Source organism: Salminus brasiliensis, chromosome 17, assembly GCF_030463535.1.
Source record: "Salminus brasiliensis chromosome 17, fSalBra1.hap2, whole genome shotgun sequence".
NCBI lineage: Eukaryota > Metazoa > Chordata > Actinopteri > Characiformes > Bryconidae > Salminus > Salminus brasiliensis.
Window position 1 is genome coordinate 8,797,532 of NC_132894.1, and position 18,281 is coordinate 8,815,812.

Below are 18,281 nucleotides of genomic sequence, written 5' to 3' on the forward strand. Positions count from 1 at the left end.
TGGTGTCTCTTTCTGGGTCACGATCAGGGACTCAATCCGTAAAAGTCGCCTTTAGGGTTTTGGTTGTTTATATTTAGGCGTTTGAAAGAGCGAGCTTGAGGAGAAGCCCCGCCCTCAGCCCCCCCGCGTCACTGACCGCCTCATGAATATTCATGAGAAGCTCAACGGAGGTTTTTCGTTGCGTTTTTTTTTTTTTTTTTTTTTCCGTTTTTTTTTTGACGACGACGGAGCGCGTGAGCGCGGTCGGAATGGTAGTGCTAGCAAGATGGCGGCGTTGAAGGAGGAGCAGTGTTACGGACTGTCCTGCGGGAGAGTGAGCAACGGCAGCAATGTCTCCGTCTTTCACGTCAAACTCACTGACAGCGCGCTGAGAGCGTTTGAAGACTACCAGAGCAGCAAGGTAACGGTCGGCGCTCGGCGTCGTTCCCCAGCAGCCGTTTGAAAACCTGCCCGGGGTAAAGTAAACAGTGCTGCGGTTAGCGGGGAGAGCTAGCCAGCCTCGGTCCTCCGTCAGCTCTGCTACACTCCTAATATCTGCTGATATTCAGAAGATTCAGAAGCAGCCACGGCAGATTCCTTCAGCCTGCTCGATAAGATGAGCGGTTGGGGGGTGAAGTCGTTATGCTGTTATTTGCCCGTTTAAACGAGAGGCGTTAAAGCGTCTGAGGGACAAACGAGGAAACACGGTGGGAGAGACAGTTTCTAGAAGTACGGGGATACTAACGTTAGCCTGCTAGGTTAGCCCGACACAAACTGTAGAGTTAGCCACTTGGAAAGCTTGTTAGGTTGTTAGCTGGCTGGCTAGCTAGTTAGCTAGCTAGTTGGCTAGCTAGTTTAGAAGGAAACTAGGGGTGGATGTGTCCAGCCTTTCCAACTGACTCAACTTGGTCCAGCTTGGCGTATTTTCGTTACTCTCTTAACCAGGTTTCGTATATTTCTCATCAACAGGCTTGGGCTACTTTGGCAGGTTATCTAGCTAAATCCCCTTTAAAAAGCCAAAAAGCAGCTCCTATTTATTCAAGTAGCTACAGCTAGCTACATAATGTGAGTTGAGGAACATATTATTATTATTATAATGGGTTAGCATTACATTTATTAGCTACCTGGCGTGTTCCTCCCCTCCTGCCAAGTGTCTCCAGGTTATTGGAGTATTTGTCCTGTATTTGCAAAGACTACAGTGGCTTACTAGATAGCTAACACGGCTGTGGCTTGTTGTCCCGTGGTATTCATTTTCAGGCAGTTTAAAAGTCTACGCTGAAACCATGAATCCAGATCACAGGTTCCCTTCCCCCTTTGTGGGAGAGGATAAAGGTATCTGCACTGTTGGCTGTGCCCTAAAAGCAGAGCAGTGAGCAAGCTTTTGTTAATGCCTCTGGTATCTCTCTGTCAGTGGGAATTCTGAAATGACACAAACTAACCAGATTGAAGCAGTTGGCCTGTGAAACAAGCCATGCAGTTTTAAACAGTGCATCATCATAAATTCTGACTAACGCATTCCCCGTCCACTGTTCTCCGAACAGCAGGAAAAGCCAGGCAAGAGCGTAGGCTTATGTTGGCCAGTGGAGACTGATCAGCTCAAGATCTTCAAGTTAAAGCTTAATCAGAGGTGTGTGTGGTCTGCCTCGGGGGGCTGGATGGACATCATGTCAATGTCTGAGGGGGCCTAGGCTTGGATGTGGAGTATACAGTCGAATGCGATAGTTTGGCCATATGTCTCACTTATTTATTAATTTATTTTATTGGGAAGTAGTAAACACAGCCTCTATAGCTAATCAAATGTAAAAGCTAATAATAATAATAATCAATGTGGCTTATGCAAATGTTTGGACACCTTGCAGAGTTGGTAACTACTTGGTAACGCCCCTTTTGGTGGTCTTGTAGTCTTTCCCCCAACTCTTAATCGCAGCAGGCCTTTACTTCTAATAGATTCTTGGGCATTCTGTCTGTACAAGTTGTTTAAGGTCTGTCTACAAATTTTCTATGATCTTTAGGCCAAGAGACTGTCTCTTCAGACTTCTGTTTGGGATCACACATTCTCTTCTCAGCTTCAGCTTTTAACAGATTGTTACACTTGCTTGTATTGGCTGGAAACTATTCCTTCCTCCACCCTTGCAAGGAATGTCAGTATGACTGGCAACAACACAACTCCAGAGCATGCTAGATTCACCTCGATGCTTCACAGTTGGCAAGGTGTTCTTTTCATGAAATGTCGTTGTCTATTTTTTCCTTTTCTCCAAACGTACCTTTGCTGATTGTTGCCAAAGAGTTTTGGCTTCATCAGTCCACAGCACTTGTTTCCAAAACTTAGCTTGCTTGTCTAGCTCTGACCTTGCTACCAAAGTATGCTACCTATTCTGTAGCATACTTCAAATGTTTTGTGGCGGCCAAAGGTAGGGTTTCCTTCTTCTTAGAAGATTGTTTGTGCAAACAACACTGCACAGTGGAATGTGCACCACCCTTTCCGGATTTCATCTTGACCTCCACAGTTCCCCTGAACTGCAGTTTTTTAATAACATACTACACTGTAGTGTATGCTCAATACTCCTGGCCGTTTCATTACAACCTTCCCCTACCTGGTAGCCTTTGAAACATTTAATTTTTAGGTCTTTAGACAGTTGTTTAGAGGAGACCATGGCTGCTGAGGGATTGTCAGATCTCAGGCCTCATTTGCTTTAGCCACAATGATTTAAATTTTTAGTTTTTATGTAATGACTGGGTCACTAGGCATTAGGCTTTGCTTAAAATATTGTGTTTTATGTTTAATTAGCTATAGAGGTTGTGTTACCACTTTTCAATTAAATACAAATCAGCTAAATTTGTAATTTGGCCAAGGGCGTCCAAACATATGCATACAAATGTAGTTCAGGTTACAAATGTAGTTTCAGGTTAATTGACCTTTTGGTTTGATGGAGCCAGCAAAGTGACATTTTCAGTGGATAGCATTCATGACACTGAAGCATAGATTGAACACATGATACCATGGGAGGGTGACTTGACTTTGCAAGTGAGCATATGTGTATTTTTAGTCTGCGAGAGGAGCGCATGGAAACCCTCACCACCAAGTTCGACGCAAGCTCTGTTTTAGTTTGGCCAACGCAAACATGTCAATCACTGATTGTATTGCATTAAATAGGCAGATTACTTTGGTTAACCACTTCTGTGACAGGTAAACATGTTTGCCCTGTGATCAGTATATGGGGGAAAAGGTTTTTTTAATGGTAGAAAAATGTTTAATAATGGTAGTTGAATGATGATTAGAGTTTTATTCAAATTAGAAGCAGTGTCTAGATATTGTTTGTGTATAGGCCTAGTGAAAGTTTGGTAGGTCAGCCACAGGTACAAACCAAACCATTCGTTATTTGCATGTTAGTTGTATATGTGATTTGGTAGGTTAAATAGTCCAAAACTAGCTTTAGGATCTGTGAGATGAGGGTCAAGAAAGGTGTTTTTGTTTGTTTGTTTCTTTTTGTTTCTTTTTTCCTTTTCCAGTGGAGTTTGTCTCAGTATAACACAGGCACTCAGATGGCAGCCTCTCAGTATGAATGTGTGAAGTGAATGGAGTGGGCACTAAAGTTTAAATTGCAGGCATGGCGGTGGCCAAGCTCGGTTCTTACAGATATGAAAACACTTTGCCTGGCACAGTACAGTGAATATGATCTCATGCCAATATAAGTGCTGTCCGTGGCCACGAAAATCTGAATGAAGTGGTAGGCTGCGGCCTGTGATTTTGATAGAATAGGCTTAATATGCATACGAATGAGCTTCCTATGCTAAGTACTGATGTAATCAGGTAGATGACCGATTCGATGGGGAGTTTACTAAAACTCCACACTGGCTTTCACAGAAATGGGAGTGTGCACTTGACAAACTTGACACAAGCCTGTTTGTTGCATCAGCAGCACAGTGTCAACCTATTTGATTTTGGAAGAGCTTTTGGACAACCTTTTTCCCCTCTGAAGCTGTAGGTGTAATTATTTTTATTACACGTTTTGAAAGCAACCTTGCTGATGAGGCATACTTATTCTTCACATGTCTTAATCATGGCTCCCCCCCAATCTCAAGAAATCTCAATCCAAGAGGTCATGGCCTGCCCCTTACGGAAATGTGTGACCCATACCTAACAAAAAAAATTCCAATAGCTGATGACATCAGCTGGTATGATACTATATTTATCTTTTAAATGTTATGAGTAGTTTGCTGGCTTATATGAATCTCAGGTGTCAATGTGTCATATTTCTTAAATAAAGCCATGGAAACTCTGCCTTAAGTCCTAAGGCATATAATGGGGGATACCAGGGCTTCCCAGGCTTTGACTGTTATTCACTTACTGTTTTTGTTTGTTTTGTTTGCTTCTAATCAGTTCTCTACATAGGACAAAAGGTTGTATATGATGTTATCATGCTAATCGTAGGATTTGGATGTATTCCACCTGTCATTTTTGTTTTCTTACTAGAGACAGTGAAACACTCAATGTTGGCAGTTTTATAACTGTCAACTTCTTTCATTACAATAACTTAGAACGTTACTGGTTGTTTAGTTGTTCATCTTTTTAGTTGTTTGTGGTCATTTTTACAATGTTATTATTTTTTATACTATTATCCCCTTCTTCCGTTCCCACTGATCATCAACCAAAATGACCACTCATCTGAGCCCCTCTCCTAGTACTCTAGTTTCACTGGAGCATATGGAACATGCTCTGCTGTTTCATTTTTCCTTAAGCATTGCATCTTCATAGCTATTTAGTACTGGGTGCTTTCCATTGCATTTCCCATAATCTCAGATTTACTGTACAGATTGCTGTACTTGTACAAGAAAAGCCTGGGGGAATTTGAAAGGCTGTGTTCTAGTGTATATAGATCCTAATTGTGTAAAGAGCTGTGCTATGACAGAAGGTCAGCTTACAGTGTTCTTTTATCAGCTAGTCACAGAACCAAACGAAACAAGATGATATAAACTCGCACCATCTGAGCCTGTTCTTCCCATGGGTGTCAGTGTGATCACATTGTTAATCACAGTATTTTTCCTGCCTGTCTTTTCAGCTCCAAAACTGTTAATCTGCAAGATAAACTGTCTCTGCGTTAGATGTTTTTTTTTTTTTTTTTTATGACAATTTGATTGTGATCAGCCAGAAGAGCATTACTAAGGTCAAATGGAGATGATGGATAATTAGTTCTGCATCACAAACACTCCAACTCGACCGAAAGTATTGGATGGAGCCTTATCTCGTTCCAGAGAGCACAGTTCCACTGCTTTGCAGCCCAGTGTTGTGTGACCTTATACCACTCCAGACCCTGCTTGGCATTGGACTTGCTCACATTAGGCTTATGTGTCTGTTTGCCTTTGGACATAGTGTTGCTATGCTATGACATGCTTAATTGGTTCAGGCTGTTGGTAGTTGAGAGTATTTCTTAGTTGACATCCGCAGTTTGATGGAGAAGCAGTTTAATAATTCTAGAGTTGGCAAAGTTGCATTACCGGCTTTGGTGGGCCTAGGGCATTGGATTCAGCCAGGGCTATGTTCTGGGAACAATGTGAAGTCTGACTGTGGGAAACACTAACAAGCTTTCGCGGTTTTAGGTAGGAGGCTGAAGGAATCAGCTGATCGTTTTGGCACACACAAGTCTAAGCGTCAAATCAGCTCCTGGGTGAAGTGTTAGCCAGGTTATTCTTGACTTCTGGGCAGGTAGTGAGTTTTTGCTTTGCTGTCTTTTGAAGCTTTGGACTTTAATAATGTGCTGATGGATATTAGAGATGCAACATGCAGAAAAATGCATTTAAAAATGTGTTTTGCTCTAAAAATAGCAAAGGAAAATCGATATGTTTTCATGTCAGATGATTTAATGGATACCTTCTCTGTGGAAGAGCTAATGAGCTAACACTGCTGAACAGGACTGTGTTTCCCGACATCATCTTGACATAAAGCTTGCAGAGCAAGCATTGCAATGAACGTTTCTGAACCCATCTAATAACAGCTGGAGTAGTTCTGGCTGTGCAAATACGAAAAGATTTTTACAGTCGCCACATAATCAGTGTTTGGCCTGTATATTTTCTGTCTCCCAGTGATTATGCTGTTGGAATACTGGCATTTCAGGTACTCAAGTGCCTGTGCCTGTCCCTAATAGGTAGGTCCAGTATACTGCATTAGTTATAGTTCAGTGAACGTTCAGTGTTTTTCGGGGTGATGCGGATCAGCAATTGTCTTTAGGCTCAATCAATCAATCGATCGTCAAAACTGATCGAGGACGGGGCTTGATGCCACATTAACCTTTCCAAGCAAACTTGGTAATGAATCATCATGCAGTGCTCCTTATCTAGCACTGAAAAACTCCCATCACTTTGGATGCGATTCCTTTGGCTGTTCGACTGTTGCTGCTGTGTGTGGTCTGCACTGTTAGCTGTTTTGTGCTATTAGTGGTTCCCATGCAAGACACGTTAGCTGTACACATTCAACAAATATGAGAGTTTCGGTAAAAATCACCAGACTAACGAAAACTGCGCCCTGGGTGAGTACAACACTGTCTTTAATGTGATTCTGCAGTCTTGCAAGAGCTTTGTAGTTCCATTAAGAGGTTGAAAATGGAACTGCACTGTCTTAAGACTGATCTGAGCTGCTGTAATCCTGAACTCTCAAATTTAATCTGATTTTAGGATTGGCTAAATTAGATTGCATATTTGGCTGAAAGTTGAACAATACAGGTGCATAGCCAATTGATTGTCCACCCCCCCCCCTTTTCTCGTTGTAATACAAAGGCAGTGCTGAAGTAGGACCTGGTAATGTGTGTGCTGTGATTGTTGTTTTTTTATGGATTCTGACGCTTATTGACCTTGCTCACTGATATATAAACAGTGTGAAATAGAATCGCTACATATTCTCTAACAGCACTAAACACTGGCTAGTACAGAAGTAGCTTGTTACCGCATTATATTGCAGTCTGAACATGTTATTTTTCAGCATCTTTATAGTGCTGTGTCACCATATTGTAGTCATTTATTGAAATGCGTTCGCCACATGCAATTGTGTGCTAAATGACTGAGTAGCTGTGTTTACACTGCTCTGGCCACACTTAAAGGGCATGCTCATCTTCATTCACAGAGTTGCTTACAGTGAAGAACAGGGGTGTTCACCAGTCGTCACTGTTTATTTCAAAAGACTGAATCAGCTGTTTACTCTCCTGCCTCATGTTTCTCTTGTCATTCAAGAACGAGAGCCAAATCTGAACTGAGTGTGCATACAGCATGTTCCCATAAAAAATAGTCTGCAAATCGGCTAAATTATGTTTGCAGTTTGTTTGCATTTGCGGTAGACAGCTGGACAGTGGAAAGGCACAATGTTTCAGTGCCTTTTAGGATAAGGGGCACTGCTTCAAGAAGAGTATTGAGGCCCATTGTAGTTGTAAGAGGTCAGGGTGGAACTGTGCACTTGATTCTGTTTGGCCTATAACCCAAATCAGTGCTTCCAATGCTAACTTAATCCTTGTGGTTATTAATTAACTTTTAAAATTAAGGTTTGAAGTTGTTTGCAAACATTGGCAAAGCTTCAAAATGTACTGTTCACTCCCTGGCTCATACAGTCCATATATGAAAACTAAGCTGCAAAAATTACGTTTCCTAGGTTTTGTGACATTATTTAAAACCAAACTCTGCACTGTGCATTATCATTTTGGAAATGGCTGTTAGAAGATACCCAAATGGGCTGTGACATTCAAAAGATTGGTAACTGGCCCAAAGTGTGCCAAGAATACAATCCCCACACAATCAGTAATGATTACACCATCTCCACCAGCCTGGATGTTGATACAAGGCAGGTTGGGTCCCTGGATTTAAGCTGTTGGAACCAAATTCTGACCCTACCGCCTGTGAGCCTCAGCAGAAATAAAGGTTTATTAGACTAGGCTACACTTTTCCAGTCTTCAGCTGTCCGGTGTTGGAGTCTGTGCTCACTGCAGCCTCAGCTTTCTGTTCTTGGGTGATAGAAGTGGAACCTGATGTAATCTTCTGCTGAAAGGTTATCCTAGCCTTTGTGTCAGCTTGAACTATATAGCTATAGAAATATAATTCACACACATACACCTGTTGACTTACTCTGGCTACCTGATGCATTCCTAATTTGGATCAATTTTGATTAGAGAATTTTGTCTCAGCTTTGCCTAGTTGTATGAGCCGATGTGGTGCCGACAGTGAGTGGTGGTCAGGAACCACGCTCTGTCCCAAGGTTTGCCCTGTGGAACATTCTGGGCTTCAGTCCCAGAGAATAGTGACATGTCAGCAGCCCATTCAAACGAACAGGCTGAGTGTTGCACTCTGTCAGGGGCTTGATTGGATGAGACGGGTTAAGTTTGATGCTCTCTTTTTTTTTTTTTTTTTTGTTCTTTTTTTTTTTTCTTTCATTGTGGGGGATCTGTGTCTCCATTAGGTTAAAAATTATCTGAATGGGAACAAATGCATCTTTCTGATGATTAAAGGGCCTTATATGATTACATTGCTTTATGAAGATGAAATGATGGCCTAGTTGGGGCTAATGTGTAAGTGTATTAGTAAAGTATTCCAGCAAGAGAAAAAAATACCTGTCTTGACACTAACCTTTATGACTGTGTTTTGCCCATAATTACCAGTGATTAAGTTTGACGTAAACAGTCAGACTGTAACGTCCTGCGAGCAGATGGAATCATGATTTGTTAATTTCCTATGTAAGCAATGATCCCACAGTGTAATCAAGTTGTTTCTGTTAAAATGCACAAAAGGGTTTAAATAAGTGGATATGACATGCTATTTTCTTGAGAAGTAGCTTTGTATGTCCCCACAAAAGCTGGGTGTGTGAAATTGAAAAGAGCAATGTCAAAGGCTTGATTTCAAGGTACTACTGCTTAGCATTTCTAAAAGAGTATTGTGTTGCAAATACAAGTTAATTATTTTTCTTTAATCTGAGAAAGGATGCGATGGGATTGTAGAGCACATAGCTGGAGTTGGGACCACTTTTAATAGTATTTCTATGATTCCTTTAAAGAAATAACATGTGTGTCCCGTTTGTTGTAAAAGAGGAATCCTATGGTTTCCGGAGAACCCATCCCTGTTTCTGCAATTCTACCTCTTTACTATGTTTATTCCACACAAAGAAGAATAACCTAATGGTAACAGTCCTCCAACAGCGCCTCACTACAGTCATGCTAGCATGCTAATTAGGTTGGACAGTCTCTGTGCAGTTGTAGGGCTCTTCACAGTTTCTACTCTGATCAAGCACTGCGCTGATTCATCAAGCCCATTCAGAGAGCAGCAGGCCACATAATAAAGAGAATTCATACTGCGCTTCCAGTGTAGTTGTGCTTGCTCTTAAATGATCCAGCGACCCCAGTGTTCCAGCGTGTTCTCTGAAGTAATATCAACTCTTGATGCTTTTTGAGATGGCCTTTAGTAAAGGATAACTTGCTTAATGTCTTGAACTTGGGATTGCAAAGATGACTTGAACATAGATTGCTTCCTATAGTTTGATTGAGCTTTATAGTAAGGGGTGGAGGAAAATGTTGATATATTGACGTATTGCGGTAGTATGTAGTGGTGTACTGTATCGATTTCCTAATGGTACTGTATGTACTATTCTCTAGTATGGGTTTTTATTTAATGGTTTACATGCAAAAATGGTCGCAGGCAGTGGTTTATATTTGTGTTGTGCATAAAGCCTGATTGCTATATAGCAGTGTTGTACTATTCAGATTCTGCTGTTCTGACTGCATACAAGGTAAACTTTTTATTTTATGTGGATTTTATGTATATTATTATTATTATTATTGCCTATACACAATTTTCTAACATTTGGTCTACTTCTCTAAAGTATTGCAGTATATTTAATCATAACCTCTATATTGTAATTCATATCATATTGCCAGGTTTTTGCCAATGCTTAGTTCTGCTTTCTATTTCATAAGAAGCTTTTGGCCTTGCTAATTGGGTTGACAAGCAGGCTACTCATGCCACATCACTAAACAGGTTTATTTTGACTGTGCAATCGAGCAACTTCTCTCCCTCAGGTTTGGGGCATTATTAGTTAAACTTTTATCAGTGGTACTTAAGTTGGATTGGGATTGAACCTGTTGTGTGGTGAGCTGGCTAAGCTAGTATTGACTGACGGTTTCCTTCTAGTTAGCAGTCGTAACATTTGAAACAGTACTGGATGAGAATGCTTAATGAAAATGTGATGTTCGCATAGGACCATTCAGCGGATAGTCACACAACATCCCTGCTAACAATGTCTATTTAAAAACTGGGTACTGCCCAATCCTAGTTGGTATGCAATTTTACATTGGTAGACTTTCCCTGCTCATTTTAAAAGACCAGTAAGCAGGTGGCCACAGTTTTCATTGTGCTTTTAAAGTGACATGTGGTTGACGCTCTTTTTGTTTCTTCCCCAGGGTGTGTCTGCTCAGCCGCTAATACGGTTCACTGGAAATCAAGGGGTAAGTATGAACTTATTCTTGGATCGAAGCTTGATGTACAGTACCATGTTATTTGTCCAGATGTCTAGCCCTGCATTTCCTGTTTTTGTCACTATTTAGAAAATAGGACATTTTGTCAGCCTAAATCTCCCTAGAGAGTTAGACATCAGTAATAGCAGTGTCCTCATTTTCTCAGTCAGGAAGTCCCCTTCTGATGGGAGGCTATATCGACGTGTGTAGGTGATGGGAAGTTATCCCAAGATGACTTTGCAGAGCATGTCGACCACAGTTACCACAATATCCTCTGCCTTAGAGGCGTAATTGTACAGAGCAAGCCATTGAGTTCCTTGGTGAGTCCAGATTGTGCTGATGATGGTGTTTTTCACTGGTCACAGGGCAGTTCCCCCTTAACCTCATATTTACTTAGTTATTTTGCCCTTCATTTTTGTCCATGACGTTTTACTATTGCAAGTCATTGAGACATGTTCCTAACTTGGTTGCAACAAGGAAACACAAGTACGGACAGACAAACACAAGGAAGTCGAATCTGATAGCCCGTATGTTGTCCGTTCTGCTTACACGGTCTACAGCGGCATTAGTTGCTAAATACCACAGTGGCATTAGAATGGATTTCCTCTAAGGCGGCCATTGTTGTCTCTCTTAGCTATAGAGTGCTGTGCATTCCAGACATTTAGCTTTTGCACATCCGTCTTAGTGCTCACACGCGGGCCGTGTTCACCAGCGAAAAGCTTCAGACGCTACCAATCGAGCAACTGTGAATGTCATACACTCCCATGCTGATGTTGTACATTTCTCTGTAAGAAAGTGCATTAGTCTTCATGCAGTTTTGCGTATGACTGCACTGAAATCAGTTTGTGTTTATGCTAGTTAACTACAGTACGGGAGATGTTAATGTTCCAGTGTTGTGGGGAGAAGTGTAGTCTGTGTGCTTGGCTCTTTTGTGGTGTTAAAGATTTTTGATAAACCCTCCAAATATTGTGCTCCTTCACATTTTATTTAGTGCTCTCATTCAGCAGAGAAACACCTCATGGGCACGTTTTTTTTATTTCCCCCTCTAAGGTTTATTTTTTTTTAAAGACTTCCTGTTTGACAGGCTTGTTTAAAGGCTAGTGGTATGTTACTGTTCAGTTCAGCCTATGTTTATTTAAAAAAGATTGTCAGAATAATCTGTGCATTACTTGGTTGCTATACAATGATCAATGTAATTGGTCGTGACAGCCTTGCAAAATTCTGCAGTGAGACTTTTTTTTTTATTTTTTATTTTTTATTACAAGGTTTATGTTGCTGCTGGCTTGTATGATAGCATTAGCCATTTTACTCAGCTTCTGATGAGGCCTCCTACACATTTTTTTTTCTATGTGCCAGGGTTGTTGACCCTACTGTATTTGGATGAGATTTTCTGAACAGCTTTGAATTGGACACGAGATGTGGCATCGTCAATGGAAAAGAATAGCGAATCATTTTATCAGTCCTATTTCACTATCTGTGTGTGTTTAACCTGACTCATCTCCTGTATGATTGCCTGGCCACATACAGGAACTGCTTCTGCTTCGCCGCAGCTTGCTGCGTCACATGCATAGATAAGAAAAGCAGAAGCTTTTTGCTGGATTGGCTTTGTGTTTTTGTAGTTGAATCAGCACCGTTCCTTTGGACTGTTATGGTGGGGTAGAGTTTCAGGCTCTTTGGTTTCCACCAGAAAAGTAGAGAAATACTGAGCTCTTGTATTGATTAGAAGTCTGAGTATTAATTAAAGTAGTTCAGCGGTGTCCCGTCATGGTCTTGAAGTCGAGTCTAGTTAAGTTTTCTGTGTTTACTTTTAAGCCCTGTTTCACATGATTGCTCTTGGTGACCAGTTTGAACAATATTGGAAAGATAAATCATACTTGTTTTTTAGTAACAGTTAATGTAGTGTGGTATTCTTGGCTGATGTCTTTTGTCTAATTGCCTACATTTAAAATTACCTTTTGTAGTGTGTTTAATATTTTGAATATGGTTTGACTGACCACCCAGTTTCTCTTTTACTCTGCAGTGAAATCACTTTGTGCCATTATACTAAGTGTGCTTTTTTAAAAATGTATATATATAACATGCATTAGCCGTATTCTTTCTGTCTTAAACTTTCTGTTCACCGCTTTAAAGCTGGTGTGCAGTAGCATTTTAGTTATTGTTTTATTTCTAGCCAGCTGCAATTCAAGAGTAAAGATGTGATGGGAGTTGTGTTGCAGTGGTATGATAACCTAAGAAAATATCAAGGTTTTGCAGCATCACAGTATATTATATTTCACAATTCCTCCTTGTTGTAGTTTCACAGTTCCTCCTTTTGCACACCCCAGTACCAGTATTAAGCTAATGTACACTGTATGTGTACCTAACTTCGGCAACCCTAGACGATAATTTTTAGACTTTATCTAAAGAGATATGGTAGTTGAAGTGATATTAAAGCCTTTCTTATACTCTGCTAAGGAAAATCAAGAAGGTTCTTATCAAAGGATGAGCCACTCTGTGCCTGTCTGTGTCTTTGGCTCTCCCTCAACTGCTTGATTAATTCCACTACTGTGGAGAAGAGCACACAGGCAGCTCCATAGGCCTAATGACGGAGGCCTGAAGAGATGCTTTGTTTTCCGGACGTCGTGCAGAAAGACCGTGTGGACGTGAAGGGGCGTCCCGCTGGTTGTGGAAATGGGTTTTATTTTTTGCTGCAAGTGTTAAGGGTGATTACACATGGTGATATTAACCCGTCTGCTAGGTTTCACTGGCGTTCCTTTAAATCTGCTTGATTGTCTTTTTGGAGGTGCTGAGTTTGGAGTTTTGTACTTTGACTTGGAAATTAGTTTCAGTAATTCTATACCTGTTTTGCAGCAGATGGGAACAGCGGAGACACTGTTTACATCTGAGCACTGCAATCAGATCCATCCAGATAAGAAACGATTTATGCTTGCCCTTTTCCAGATTTGGATATTGACCTTTTCTGCATAACATTTGAGTTTTTAAATCAGGCTGGCACGTCGCTGGAGTAGAGTAGGTGAGGCCTATATACATTGAATGTTCTGTGCTTTACAAAACATTGAATCTGCAAAATGTTGTTGAATGCTTTAGAAAACATTTTGTAGCTTCAAGCATTTCTTTGGGGTCTTTGGCACAATTCTGGGTAGTTGGAGGCCACTGGGCTCTGGCCCCACTGCCCCCCTAGCCAGCAGTTTATTTAGGGGGGTGTTAATTGGTTTAATTGCAATTAATTGATTCTTTGTCATAATTGATCATGGAACCAGTGGTTAGTTGAAGACTTGTTACTGATTTACTGGACTTCATATGTGACCACAACTCCTAGATTGGAGCTGCAGTCCTGCATTGAACTCCAGGTTGGCCTCTGTAATCCCTCTTGTCTGGGGCACTCAGTTCCTCACTCTGCCCTCAAGTGATTTGCACTGCCTCTTAATCATCTTGGATTTCACACTTTGAAATGCGTCGTGTTTGTGGGCTTATGACGCACTCCTTCCTTCGAGAGCATTTCCGCAGAAATGCTGTGTGTGTGTGTGTGTGTGTGTGTGTGTGTGTGTGTGTGTGTGTGTGTGTGTGTGTGTGTGTGTGTGTGTGTGTGTGTGTGTCCGTCCGCGTCCGCCTGCTCGGGTCTTTCTAAAAGTAAGGCTTTCAGCTGTTTCAAAAAAAAAGAGGAAGTGGAAGGATGTTGCTCAATTCAGAGTAAAAACGGAAATCGACTCTTCTTAATTCCGTACCTTTCAGTGGCTGTGAGCAGGATATCTCAAATCCTGCAAGTGCTCTGCCATGCTAAATCTTCCGGAGTAAGGGTGTGAAAAGTGCCGGGGCACAGTAGCGGGAGCCCCCTCGGCACAAGGCTGGGACATGCTTTTTATTTTTAGTCGGCCACCTGCAGGCCCCACACGTGTAAGAGGAAATTTGGGTAAACAGAGCCTGGCCTTAGAGCACGTCAGCACTGTGTGCGCCAGTTTGTGTAGGGTAGGCAGTGACTGACTGTTCACTCAACTGCTGCAGGGACGCACTTTCAAACCAGGGGTTACAACGTGTCCCCAAACCCATATTGGTCCTTTGTGCTGTTTTAGGGCAAGCCAAATCTAACGTGCCCTTTTTAGTATGTCTGCAACTTGTTGCTGTGACCTCCTAGCTCATGACGTTTATTATTGGACTTTCGCACAGCAATATTAACCTGTGTAATGTTCCCCTTTTGGTGCCATGTGCTGTCGCCTTAAGAAGCTTACTTGCCGCTTGCATAACACCATTAAGTCCAGCAGCTCACATGTCCGTGTGAATATGAGATCCCTGCCCGTGCTTTTCATGGCAAAAGCTTTAGTTACTAAAGGAGAGGAAGTTGTATACCTTAAACTAAGCCACTGGACACTACTTAATGTAGGCAAATGGTTGTTGTCCAGGGCACCAATGTGACCAGTTCTGATGCTGCTAGTGGTGCTACTTGGTTCATTAGTGTATTTTACCTTTTGGCATGGAGGAGGTGGTGCTTGTTTCTCAGGTTCCTCTCTGCAACACCTGTAAGGTGAGAGAGAGGCTGGAACTGGAAGTTGACTGGAGTGTTAGTTCTTTGAGGTGATTATAGAGGGCCATTTAAGTCACACACCTTACACCACACTCATACAGATATGCTCTCCCTTAGGCCATGAGTTGAGTATCAGGGACTATTCTACCAATGACCTATAATTTGTGTAATTTTCTGTAAACTGTTGGCCTAAACTGTCTGTCTGGTTATGGAGGATATCACTTCATCATAAACAGTTTTGGACTCTATGAAATCTGTTTCATAACATGCAAAGTGCTTCAAGGACTCTGCTCTCTGGCCACCTATTGATCTTGACTGTTAAAGCACAGCTCAGATTGGCTGAACAGTTGAGAACATGTTCTTTTTAGGGGAAAGATATTTACACAGATGATGATTGTACAGTATTTATCAGTGGAGCTGGTGTTAATTTGTTGATCTGTCATGTTTGTCAACAGAAAATTTCGATACCACGATCCGAAAATCCAAATGAGCTGCGGACGTTTACGTTCTATTTGTCCAATGTGGGGAGGGATAACCCCCATTTTGACTGTGTACAACAGTATATTACAAGGTAAGCTGGTGAAATCTACCTTTTTTGTCATTTTTTGATAGGTGTGTGTATATAGCATGGCATAACTTATTTTGCAGGTATGCTTGTAACTGTAACCCCCCTCAATTATGAATAATAATAATAATAATAATAAAATAATTATAGGACAAAGTCCCCAGTCCTCCTCCTACACGCACCCCCCTCCCCCCCAACACACACACACACACACACACACCAGATGCTACAAAGGGTTCTTTGAGTGATGTAAAGGGCTCTTTAGACTTATGGTTAGACTTATGGTGGTTATTTAACCATAAAATATCATGATAAGTACAAATGCTCTCTGTGGCTCAGGCTAAAAACCAGTGCTCAGGAAAAAATTGAATTTGGCCAATTGTAGAACATCAAGAGGAAGCAGCAGCTGAATTCAACCTCTCAAGCATTCTTGTCTTCAGCTGTTTGTAACAAGACAGAAGGGTCAGCCGGAGTTCAGGCATTGCATTGTCCTCTTAATTGAACTCCAAATTCTGACAAATTAATTGCAGAGAGCAAAGTGAGGACAGAGGACCGCCATTGCGTTTTTCTCTCTGCCAAAATTATATCAAAGCCCGGCTGTGTCGATGGGAGATGAAAGCAGTGGGTTAAGAGCGTTTTATGTGCAACGCTGACTTTGAATGCTTTTGATAATCCGCAGTTGGGCAAAGAATGCACTGTGGGCATGGAATTCTCCCATGCAGAAATTGGCTTATATCATTTATCCATGTTAACTCTGTTCTTCACAGTGTAGATAAACTAATTGACTCTGTTTGCTTTGTGGTGTACCATGCAGGGATTCATCAGCCCTTTCTTTTCACGGCTGCTGCAGAATCTGATGTATCTGCCCATGCCAAGTAGCACATTTTCTGCTTTCGTTTTTCCCAAGCCTGGCATGTATACATATTCTGCTTTGTACATAAGCTGGGTGGTCAAGTTAGTTGATGAGTAAACATAGCATTAGAATGAATATTAATGTACCATCTTGTATTCATTACTAATGGCAGTGCTTTGATGTTCGTGTCCAACTTGACCACAGTGAATCGGGGAAATCCTGTTGGCCACTCTAGTTGTTGCACTGTCAGGTTGATTCACATCATTGTGGAACTCCTATAATGATGTCCACTTCTTACTTTTCATAGTGAAGGGAGCATACAGCTGGACTGCCTGGGAGGAATCCAGGACAAAATCACAGTGTGTGCCACTGATGACTCCTACCAGAAGGCCAGACAGAGCATGGCTCAGGCCGAGGAGGAGACGCGCAGCCGGGCCGCTATTGTCATAAAGCCTGGCGGCAGATATGTGGGTAAGGCTATGCGATGAAGATTTACTAACTGACTGCTAAGGCCTTTCTGTAAGAGGTGTCTGCACCTGTCCTGTGTGTTCAGAGCACCTTTTATGCAAAGTTGCTGTTTAATTTGAGTCCGTTTATATGTGACCGTCTGTCCATCCTCCCCATGTTGCATATGTACTAAATGTGGGTTGGTTCGCTGTGAAAAGTCACTGAGGGAAGAAGGATGAGGTGTAATGACTGGATGCGGGGCTTAGCATCGAGGGACATATGGTTGGTGAAGTGTGGGTGGGGGGCATCAGTAACAGCTCACTGTCTCCACATGTCTGTAACTCGTGTACTGCATTATTTATTAAGCTGCAACCCTCTGTGCTCTATGTATGTAAGTATGGAAAATGCAAATACAATTAACTAAGGATCATTTAGGATGTCTTGAGAATGTTCTTGAAATTCCTAACTTTATTATGTACTGCCATAGCAAATGCAGCTTTCAGTATTCAGCTAACCAGCTTGATTGGTCTCTCCTGGCTAGGTAAGAGGGTTCAGATCCGGAAACCGGCGCCGGCCCTGTCGGACGTGGCCCCGTCAAGGCGCACCTCGCGGCCTGTGATCATCTCTAGCAGCATGAAGAAGAGCACGGCACCACCACGGCCACTGAGGGAGCGTCTGGTGCACCTGCTGGCTCTTAAGCCCTACCGTAAGCCAGAGCTGCTGGTCCGCCTCACAAAGGACGGTCTCTCGATACAGGACAAAGATACGCTGGATAGCCTCCTGCAACAGGTGAGTAACATGCTGGGTAAACACAATAGGTTCAGTCAAAAAAAAAAAAGAAATGTGTATGTGAAATTCGAGATGGAAACATGTCTGAAACAACTTTATGATTCTCTCTTGTGATTTGTGCAGAATGGATGGGAACAGAGCTATTGTGTGCTAAATACATTTTGTTGAATTCAGATCCAGTAATCCATGGTCACTCAAAAAATGTCTTTAACAAAGAAAAAAATATTGTATTAATTTGCACTTATCATCTGGGAAGATCCTCTTTGCTTGAATTATTGGAGCGACTGATGGACCTTGACCTCTCTGTTCACCCTGCTGGAGTGAATGGATTCTCTTTAGCTGTTGGTTTCCTTGTTGGGGTGATCTTCCTTCAGCGGCTCAGACTTTTTTTCTTCAAATACAGACCTTTCCCCTCTAATTCAGCTTTGGGAGTGATGGTGGTACTGCCGGTGGTTTATGGTTTTGCAGGTACTGACTTCAAGGCCTTATGGACACCGCTTTCTCTTATGCACCCCACCTTCCTCAATGCCGTCTGAAAAGACAAATCTGCAGCAGAAATTAATAAAATGAGCAGGAGTCTTTTAGCCTACTACTTTATCTTGTAAAGACAGTCTTTCTAGTCAGAGGTGTGATCTTATTGTGTTCCTCTAG

General features: G+C 41.8%; 1 protein-coding gene across 1 annotated transcript in view; it reads left to right on the forward strand.

Moving 5' to 3' along the window:
• The first annotated feature begins 233 nt into the window (after window positions 1–233).
• The window catches only part of ell (elongation factor RNA polymerase II), a 28,893-nt gene continuing 10,845 nt past the window's right edge, over window positions 234–18,281 (forward strand). Inside the window, exons 1-5 of the mRNA XM_072660622.1 lie at window positions 234–400; window positions 10,404–10,448; window positions 15,432–15,547; window positions 16,702–16,865; window positions 17,383–17,630. Of these exons, the coding sequence (XP_072516723.1) occupies window positions 266–400; window positions 10,404–10,448; window positions 15,432–15,547; window positions 16,702–16,865; window positions 17,383–17,630 (708 nt within the window). The 5' untranslated portion in view covers window positions 234–265. The remainder of the gene's footprint in view (window positions 401–10,403; window positions 10,449–15,431; window positions 15,548–16,701; window positions 16,866–17,382; window positions 17,631–18,281) is intronic.